Genomic DNA, 10,469 nt, shown 5'->3' on the forward strand with positions numbered 1-10,469 from the left:
GCAAGGAGAACAAGGCGAGTGGCAAAGACATTCGGCAGAGAGACAATACCCTCTATTTATCACAATGCCGGCAGCAATGGTACCCCCAGTCGAGGAGAGGAGTGGTGGGGCCTATTGCAATTCTGAGCCTCTGATAGGGTTTAGTTTAGGGTAGGTTTTGTTTGTGAGAGGGAAAGAGGGGGGAGGGGAGAGGTTGTTTTTGTTTTTTTTTTAATTAAATTAAAAACTGAATCTTTTTAAAAAATCGCCCGAGTTCAATCAGTTCACGAGTTAGCTGCCGGTTCATTCTGATTTTTTCCCTGGTGGTTTTTCACTTCAACCGAATTAGCTAGGAGATCGGTTCCTGGTCTCAATTGAACCAGCTGGTCCGGTTTGGTTTTCAAAACCATGGATGTTACTCCTATTGACTCCTTTTGTAATATATAATAGTAGTAGATAGTAGATATCACTCATCTTTGTGTTAATACTATCGAAGAAGCAAAGTTGCAATCCTTAATCCGAGGCTAAAATTGATAACATTCTTCAACAAAACCACAACTATACCACATAACCACAACCCACAGCCAAACACCAATTGCTACAACTTTTGATAACCATCTTAAGAACATCGTCAATATAGTAATGGTAAATTGGCTATATTCTTTAGTCAGATTGCTAAGCCTGTATCCATCTCAAACAAACACCAAGAGAACTACATCTTTCATCATTCTCAAAAAACAAAAATGTCTGTCTTCAAGTACCTGCGTATATGCCAATCTTTTTCCCACTCTGTTCTTTTGACGCCCTTTGCATCATTATGATCTCCTCAAGCCTCTTCTGGTGCGAATTGCTCTATTCTGGTTTGTGTCCGCAGGGATCTGAGGTATTTCTTCAGCAACATTTTCAGCACCTGAGCCTTCCTCCAAGCTTTTGTCAGTGCGGCGTGTTTGTATCAGATAATGTGCCACCGATTTGAAACCCAGTTTTGACACCTTATCATACCACCAATTATTTCCAAAACAATAAGATGAAACAAAGTGAAGATGGCACCACTTAAGAAGATTCTGAAATCAATAGCTATTATCACCTGCAATTATTTCCATCCTCTATAATAGAGAGAATAACACAGAAGGGAAGAGCACATTGTGCAGTAACTAACCTTGTGGTATATATTACCGGTGGGCATCCAACCATTTGCCTTACGGCACCGACTGCAGTTGCAGATTCCACGACAAGAAGGGCAAGTCCATTTGGGATTCTCAATGGCTTCTAACAAATTTTCACCATATCTATAGAGTAACACTAGAAAATAATTAGCATTAACCTTAACCGAACAATAGTGACTAACACAAGGATATGGCAAAAGCAGCATTTTCTTTCAAGTATTGAAATCGAAGCAATAAGAAAACTAATCGGCTCAATCTGAACCTCAGCTTAAGCAATGTTACCTTGTGTACAAGCAATCTCCACAAAGCTGCCCTTGAGATAACTCACATCTGTTGCAATTTGTGTGCTGACAAAGAGTTTTCTGCCTGCAACAAAACAAGGAAACAAGTATTACATGGAAGATTTGATGTGACAACTTTATGCATGAACCACAAAGAGGAAGTGGAACCTGAGTTCTTCTATCAAAACACATTTAAGATGATAAGAGGCATTCAAGTACTAATTGCGGCAGAAATAAACAGTTAAACTGCCAGACTCGGCATAAAGCTTTGATATAACAGCATCATAAGTGCATAACCCATGATGGCTCCGATCAAAATTCAAATAGAACATCTACTCTTATAAGATAGTTATGGCAAATGGACCAGGCATTGCAAACAGTATCTAATCAAGGGAAACATAAACCTATCGACATATAAGTAAGTATGCATCATGCATGCATGCATGTGTATCTTCTATCTTGTAACAAAAGTTTCAGAATGAAATAATGTCATGTAGGAATAGAAAATATTAAACCAGTCAAGGAAATCAAAGAGCAACATGAAGTAATAATCAATATAAGCCAGTAAACTACCTGCATTGATGGCATGTCTCCCCCCTGATTGAATCATACATACGGCTCCCATCTACATCACATCCATCTACACCCAGTTCCCAAATGGTATCAGAATCTCCCAGAAGCTTCTCCTGCTCTTCAGTGTAAAATTCTGGGTTTTCACCTTCAGGTATGAAAATCTCAATGTTGTCTTTGCTATCTTTACTTGATGAATCTCGCTTTTCTCTATCCTTTTCTTTATTTTCAGCATAGTTAACTGGTTCTAGGGTCATTATTCTGTAAATCCATGAAATATATATTTCCTTTTTTAAAAAGAATAGCTTTATCCACATCTTTGGAAAATCCAAAAACCATAAGAGTTAAATCGATGTTAAAAATTCCCATAGCTTTATCGTTGTAATGACATATACCCTATTTAAAAATGTGACAAAAATTAAAGTAATGAACTTTAACTACACGGAAGCAAAATCCATGAAAAAAGTGAGAATCTTTCAGCTTCCACTTCACCAAAACGACACACAAACATGGTATCAGTGAACAAAATGCGAAAAAAGAGTAGCAGTAAAAACAATGAGAAAACCTAGAAGAACGCCTTGACGGTAAGGCATTATCAATGTTTTTTTTGGGCCTGGGTTGAGGGTTTTGGTGTTGGGTTTTGAGCTTTTGAGAGAGTTTCAATAATCCAAGCATCTGCATTCGCTCTTGGTTCTCCTTCATCCTTTGGTCCCTAATGTGCTCGTACATTGAAGGTTCTTCATTTTTTCTGAGCCTTTTGGAAGAGCCTCTTCCTTCTCCTCCTCCTTCTTCTTCTTCTTCTTCTTCTTCTTCTTCTTCTTCACTATCATTTTCAGTTTCAATGTCGACATCTTCAGTAGACACTTGTTCACTTTTCATGCTGCTGCGTGTGCGAGTGGCCATTCAGATTCTGGGGTGTTGAAAATGAAAATGAGGAGGGTAAAGAAATATTTTGGTCATCATATCCTTAACATTTAAAACCTTTCATTTCTTTTTTTTTTTTTTTACCAAAGATAAGATACTCGAATTCGCAACCTTTTAATTAAGTACAGAAAAACTAATGTCATTTGAACTATTTTCATTGTCTAAACAGAAAGACTAATGTCATTTAAGCTATTCTTATTGTCTAAAACCTTTTATTTTTGTGACAAATTTTAAATGAGTTTTATATTATTCTATAATTAAATTTGATACTGTTAAATTTGACCGTAATAATTAGTGAATTAGCTATTATGAATATTACATATTATTAATTAAATTATATCTGATGTTAGAAAACATAATTAAAATTTTATTGTAACACTTTTTTTTATATATTTTGCTTCTTATATAAAATCCTAAATCTTAGCAATTAATTATAAAAAAAAATTTACGTTAGTAATTGGTTGGGCTGTATTTGGATGCACTATAAAAACAAAACGAAGGATAATATCACATTTTATAATATGTTTGGTTAAGAAACAGGAACAAAATATACATCTTTATACATATTTTTTAGTTAAATTTTTGTATCAGCCTCCACTTAAGACATATACGTAGTATTTGTTTTGAGGTATTAGAACGAAAACTGAAGAATTGGAATTTAGTATTATGTTTGTTAGTTCAAAGACTGGTACTAAAATTTCAGTCTCTGTCTTCAAAATTTTAGTATTTTAATACTTCTAAAAAGTGATGACACAAGTGACTGAAATTTTTTACGACAGAAATTGAAATTTTAATAATATTTTATATCTAAAATATCCTCATTTCAATTAATTAATTTCAACTTTATCCTTATGCAAATTAAATTAAAATTTTATTCTTATTTCAATCTCTGTTTCCCATGAGACTTATTTCAGTTTTTGTCTTTCAGTCCCTATCTTTATCCCTAATATATTTTGTAAATACTAGAGCTTGCCCTTCCTTTATCAAAATCCTAGCTTCATCTTCTCTTTCATTCTGCAGCTGCGCAACCAACAAAGAAGAAGAAAAGTTCGTCCAATCTGGTGTCATTCCTTCTTATTATTCTTCTTTTTTCTCTTTCTCTTTTGTCTCTTTCCTATGCTTATTGGTATCGTAACTGGAGAAGCAAGAGTGAAGAAGATGAAAAGGCAAAAAAGATGAAAGAAGAGTATGAAAGTGGAGTAAAGAAAATAAATGGTTAAGAAGATGAAAGAAGGTGGATGTTACAATACTCCGGTATTGTTTGGAGTTTTAAAACTCCCTTACATTATTAATATTATAATTAATAATAATTTTATTTTAACCAATTTTTCTTTTTTGATATGGGCAAAGCCCAAGAAAAAAATCCAAACCCACCCGACCCAGATACAACAAGAAATCTAGACCGTGAATCAACTTCTTCTTCAGCCACTATGCTGAAGCAGAAAATAGGGCTGCCTCCCCAATAACCTCAAGGTTCAAAAACGCTGCCGCCCTGTCAGGAGTTCCAAGCCGCCGCCTGTCATTGCACGCAACTCTTCCAGGACGCCGCCAGTCCCTGGTCATTGTTGTGCCACTACAATACCTGGCACGCTTTCCTCTCTGGTCGTGATACTTCCATGGTCATCCAGTGTTTCGACAAGACACTGCTGATCGACTTCTCGCCGTCATAGGTTTAAACTTGGGTTCCATATCTGCCGTTTTGTATATCGAAGACCTGGTGAATCGGCGCTTGTTCCTCTTCTGACCTTCGTTGTTGTCCCGTCATAGGTGGCTTCGTCTGCGTGCTATTACTACTATAGGTAAATACTATCCTCTATGGTTTCACCTTGCTTTTGATTCACTGCAAAAATTTGAATGTTACCTTTTTTTATTTAAATAAAATGTAATAATTTTTCAATCGTCTGTCTGTTTTTTTATTTTTAAATATTGTTAAATCAAATTTTTTGCATTGCAATACCCATTTACTCGTTTTATACTTATTTTATTTTGGGATTTGGCAATTTGTCTTGGTTGATACTAGTTAGTATTTTACTAATAATGTATGTTAAGATTTTTTCTTGCTTGCAAATTGATGCTACTTTAAATGTGATATTGCTATTGATTTGTGGTTATTATATTGTCATATTTGTGATGTTGAATTTTATTCTACTAGTATGTAAATAAAAGTTAAAACTTAAAATAATTTTTAATTGTGATTATTGTTGTAAGCTATTGTGATGATATAATATTTATTCATGATCGCTAAAATTGTTAATTTGTTAATTGAATGGACCCAAAATTGTTTAAACTTTGCATTTTTTTAATCAAAATTTTGTACTCCTTTTTTTTTTGTTTGATTGCTTTTCTTTGAGTTTGAGACATGTGACTTTTTCTATAGTGAATTTTAGTCATTTGATAAAAAAATTTTGTCTGTAAAAATAATGTTATGTAGACTGATACGAACTTATTATTAAGTTTTGTTAATATTTTATGCCTAATTATCATTGTGTAGTGTTTAATTTATTAGGCAAAAAATAAATAACATACATATTTTGGTGTTGTTTGATTTATTCATTTGTAAGTCTAAATTTTGGAACTTTATCTGAAGACATTTTGTCTTATAGTACTTAGTACTCAGATCTTAATTTTTATTACGGTATTGTTTATTTTCAGATTATTTCCTTGCAAATGTCATTCATGGGAGAGGACGAGATAATGGATGAATGTGAGTATGAGCATGAGGATAGTATTTTTTATGATGAGAAGTATTCTGGTGATGAGTCATATTTAGATGAGTTGCAGTTGCAAGAGCAGGAAGAAGAGTTGGGTGATGAGTTAGACGGTGAGGAGATATTTGAAGAATTGACAGATTATGATTATGATGATGCATATGGATTGGATTCAATTGAGGATTTATTGAAACATGACTTTTTAAGTATTGGTGAGGTTGAAGTTGACAAGTTTCACTTTGGAACCCTACCCATTGCTTTTGAATTTTACAACAAATGTTTCAGTGCAAGAAAAGACAAAAACTAGAAGAACTCAAATGACAAGACTTACTTGCAGAGATTTGTGTGTTTTTGACAAGGATACCGATTAGAGAAGTGGTACACTTTGCCAAATAGAAAAAGGGAACCAAAGAATGAGACAAGAACTGGGTGCGAAGCACAATTCCAAGTCAAGTTTGTAAGGGTAAATGGAAGATGGCATGTGACCCGATTTTCAAATGTTCATAATCACAAACTATTGGAAGGACAGTTGAGTAGGTTATTGCCAGGTCATCGGAGTATGTCCAAAGCCGAAATTGCACTCATAAACAACATGCGCAAGTTGGGAATTAGCACATCCTAGGTTTATGCTTTGCTAGCAAGTCAAAGTGGCGGTTTTGACAAGTTGAACTATGGTCCTAAAGACATGTAAAATCAAATAGCTAAGGTGAGGTGTGAGATTCCAGAGGATGTGAGTAGAGTATTAAATTTTTTGAGGAGATGGCTGCAAAGGATAAATCTTTATACTACCAAGAGCTTCGGGCGACGGATGGAAGGTTATTAAATCTCTTTTGGTGTGATGGTTTATGTAGAGAGGAATATGAATTGTTTGGAGATGTTGTTGCATTTGAGGCTACATACAACAAGAATAAATATAGGTTTAATTACTCTATTGGTCCCTATAGTTTTACCAAATTTTTAATTAGGTCCCTATGTTTTTTTTCTTTTTAATTGGGTCCCTACACTATTTTTAATTTTATAATTACGTCCTTTTCATGTTAAAAATGTTAAAATTAACATAATATTTTTACCAAAATACATGCGGTCAAAGATTTAATTAAGTTTTTAATTATAAATACCTTCAATTTACGAAAAAATTTTCAGTTAACTCTAATATTTTTTATACTAGGAATGACTTAATTACAAAATTAAAGCAGTATAGGGACTCAATTAAAAGGAAAAAAGTATAGGGACCTAATTAAAAATTTGGTAAAACTATAGAGATCAACAGAGTAATTAAACCATAAATATAAGTGTCCTTTTGTTGTGTTCACAGGTGTCAACCATCACAACCAAACTATTGTATTTGCTGCATGCATTGTAACAGATGAGACTGATGAGACTTATATATGGGTGTTGCAACAGTTTTTGGAGGCAATGAATGGTAGAGCCCCATCCTCTGTGATAACTGATGGGGCAAGGGCAATGAAGAATGCGATTGAGGAAGTATTCCCTGGTACTCACCACAGATTGTGTGTTTGGCATCTCCTGCGTAATGTAACGACAAATATGTGTAGTCCTCGTTTCACATCTAAGTTTAAGGATTGTATGTTAGAAGATTACGAAATTTCAGTGTTCCGTAGCAAGTGGAAAACATTGGTAGAGAAATTTGGGGTTGAGGAAAAGGAATGGCTAAATGAAATTTATGAGAAACGTCGATCATGGGCAACATGTTACATCCGAGGGAAGTTCTTTGCTGGATTTAGGACTACATCGCGCTGCGAGGGGTTGCATTCATTGATTGGAAAGGATACTAAGCCTCATTATGACTTGTCCGAGTTCATTGAGCACTTCCAACGAATGTTGGGCCATATGCGATTTAGGAAATTTTATGCTGAATATGAATCTGCTCTGGAGTTCCAGTTATGCAAACTTGTATTGAACCCCTTGAGATGTGTGCTGCTGATACTTGCACAAGGAAGGTATTCTTTTTATTTAGGTCTATTCTTGTTCGGTCGGGTGCAATGAGAGTCATGAATTACCAAAATGGAGACAATAGTGTAACTTATTATGTTTGTAAGTATGCCAAACCAACAAATGTGTGCGAGGTTGAGTGGGTGGATAATGGTAACGCAATCACTTGTTCATGCATGCGTATGGAATCATTCGGCATTCCCTGTGAACACATTATCTATGTATTGGTCCGTAGGGATGTGCGCGACATCCCTAAATGTCTAATTGTCTAGTGTTGCATAGATGGACTAAGAAAACAAAAGAATCTATGTCTGAGTCAAGTAGTTTTACTAGCGAATTACAAGCCAGCAGTCGACTTTGTATCCTCAATGAGTGTGCTAGGATGATGTCAGAGGTTGCATGTGCTACTACAGAGAGGTTCCATGAAGCAAGGGATCTTATGCTTGATCTTTATAGCTCATACAAAGTACATGATGAAGGGAACACGCCTTCGCAACCTGGACTGGGAGGTGGTGCCAATCCTAAAGGGCATAGTGGTCGGAAAAAGCCCCAACGTTGCAGCAATTGCAAGAAGCCTGGTTATAATAAAACTTCTTATTCAAAGCGCAATGAAAATCCTTTCAGTACACAAGGTAGTTCTGCCCCTCAAACTGATGTAAGTGGACAAAAATGATATATAATTTTTTATTCACTCATTTGATATTGGAACTGCTCCACAATGCTAATTTAAAGTGTCATTGATGTATAAAATTTTGATGGTTGTAGGTAAATTATGATGGTGAATGCATGGATAATATGGAATAAGAGTGGTGGTGAACCTTGGGATTAGATGTAGCTTTATTCATGATTAATTTTGAAAGTTGATTAGGGGAATATGCAATTACTATCTAAACTCTAAATTATTACTGTTTCTTTTGTTTGTTCTTAATGGTAGATTTTAATTTAGGGAAATCATTTAAGTTTTTATGGAAAAATTTATTATTATTATTATTATTATTATTATTATTATTATTATTATTATTATTATTATTATTATTTGATTAGGGGAATATGAAGTTACTATCTAAACTCTAAATTATTACTGTTTCTTTTGTTTATTCTTAATGGTAGATTTTAATTTAAGACAATCAATTAAGTTGTTATGGAAAGACTTATTATTATTATTATTATTATTATGAGAATTATATATGGAAAAGAGATCATGGATTTCTTTTTCTGGCTTTGCTTTGCTATTCGAGATCTATGCATTCTGCTGTTGTAGCTCACTCGAATGTGACTTGGCTTAGGAGTATGATATTTACAATTATGAAAAGGGTTGGCATATACAAGACTATTTGTCACTATCATGTATGATGTGCCAAATTTGGCTAAGTATGTATATAGATAGATAGATGATAATTTATTATAAAACCTGATATAATGTTGCATAAACTTGTTGCATGAAACTGATTTAACCGTATGAAATCAGCTGCAAAGTAAAATAAATAAACATATGCAAAATCCATGCAGAGAATTCCTACGAAAACCAAATAAGCATAAAATAAGAGCTGCATGATTTTATTCATATAATCATAGTTGGTAACATCAACTAATTACATTCATAATAGCGTATTGAAAATTGTGTTCTGTAACTATAAGCTATGTCCTTCTATACACATGACAAGTAAAATCGAATTTGGAGTTTCAATTTGCTAGACCTAAATCGGCAGCTAAATTACGATATCCATCCTAAATGTCCTCAACGTTGACCATATGTGATCAAGGACCTGCAGCATTTTGGAGAGCCTTCTCAAATTTTGCATCAATGTTCATTTTCAATTTCAAAAGCAGACGATCGACAATAACAATCCTGGACGATCGACAACAACAATCCTGGACATCCCAACCTTCTCCAAATCATTCTGAAGTTAGAGACAACAGATCCTAAACAATTACCAATAAAGAAGACAACAACAACAACAAACAATAAAACAATCACACACACATTATATAATAACAAATATGAGAACCAACCCTAACACAATCAAGTCTCTTTTATATTACCAAAGATAGAGCAGAAATAAAGAAATCAGAACAAAATCAAAAATGAAGAAACAAAGAATAAAGAAATAAATAGATATAGAAGTATACAACAAAAAAATGTGGACACTGGATAAGAGAATAAAGTTGGCAACCTTATCATTCTCTCTATCATGGCTATAAGCATTCAGCCATTAAGAGACATTGATTTTGAATTGTAGCGGAGTAGTTGCGGCATTGGTGGCCATGGCAAATCGGGAATACCGCACCGGCAGGGTACTAAAGGCGGCCGGTGTCAAAGAGCACAGCAGCGACAATTGGAGTTATGAAGAATCGCCGGGGAAGGAGAAGGTGTTGCCGGTTGGGCTTTAAGGGGAGTTGTTGGGGATGCAGACTATGAAACGAACAAGGTTTAAATAAAAAATACAAACAAAAATTCAAACATTACTCAACAGAAAGAAGAAGGAGAGAGATGCGCACCGTTGTTGTAGGGAGAAGAATCGGAAGCCATAGCTGTTCCCCCCTTCCCCCCCCCCCCCTTTTTTTTCTCACTTCCTAACCTATTTTCTTTGTGTGTGTTTGGATTACAGTTTGTAAACCAGAGTTTGCATAAAATTGATTTTGTAAAATTGATTTTGATGATAAGTTAGTTTGGGTTAACGTGATTTATGTTTGGTAATCTTTGTATTAAAATTGATTATAGTAAAATAAATGTTGTTTGAATTATACTACTCAAAATCACTTTTAGATGAAAAATTACTAAAATAGACATCAATTTTATATACCTACAAAATCAGAATACTATAAAAAATATTTATCATATAAATAAAATAAATATAATAAAAAATAAAAATATAAAAGAGAGTACT

General features: G+C 34.1%; 1 protein-coding gene and 1 long non-coding RNA gene across 4 annotated transcripts; both read right to left on the reverse strand.

Moving 5' to 3' along the window:
* Positions 1 to 474: 474 nt before the first annotated feature.
* LOC112784230 (uncharacterized) lies at positions 475 to 2,938 on the reverse strand. Of its 2 annotated transcripts, none has more exons than XM_025827371.3 (5): positions 2,562 to 2,938; positions 2,000 to 2,257; positions 1,428 to 1,511; positions 1,139 to 1,268; positions 475 to 971 (listed from the first exon to the last, which is right to left on the reverse strand). In XM_025827371.3, exons 1-5 carry the CDS (start codon positions 2,897 to 2,899, stop codon positions 795 to 797), a joined length of 987 nt encoding a protein of 328 aa, XP_025683156.1. In that variant the 5' UTR covers positions 2,900 to 2,938; the 3' UTR covers positions 475 to 794. The 2 variants fall into 2 exon arrangements, with proteins under 2 accessions (XP_025683156.1, XP_025683157.1); XM_025827372.3 differs by having other exon boundaries at positions 475 to 1,066.
* A 6,234-nt stretch (positions 2,939 to 9,172) lies between these two features.
* On the reverse strand, positions 9,173 to 10,135 carry LOC112784369 (uncharacterized). Of its 2 annotated transcripts, none has more exons than XR_003193864.3 (3): positions 10,081 to 10,135; positions 9,756 to 9,994; positions 9,173 to 9,482 (listed from the first exon to the last, which is right to left on the reverse strand). It is a non-coding gene; the product is annotated as an uncharacterized lncRNA (long non-coding RNA). The 2 variants fall into 2 exon arrangements; XR_011878749.1 differs by having other exon boundaries at positions 9,173 to 9,504.
* Between the last annotated feature and the right edge of the window lie 334 nt (positions 10,136 to 10,469).

The sequence above is a fragment of the Arachis hypogaea genome, chromosome 20 (genome assembly GCF_003086295.3).
Source record: "Arachis hypogaea cultivar Tifrunner chromosome 20, arahy.Tifrunner.gnm2.J5K5, whole genome shotgun sequence".
Classification (NCBI taxonomy): Eukaryota; Viridiplantae; Streptophyta; class Magnoliopsida; order Fabales; family Fabaceae; genus Arachis; species Arachis hypogaea.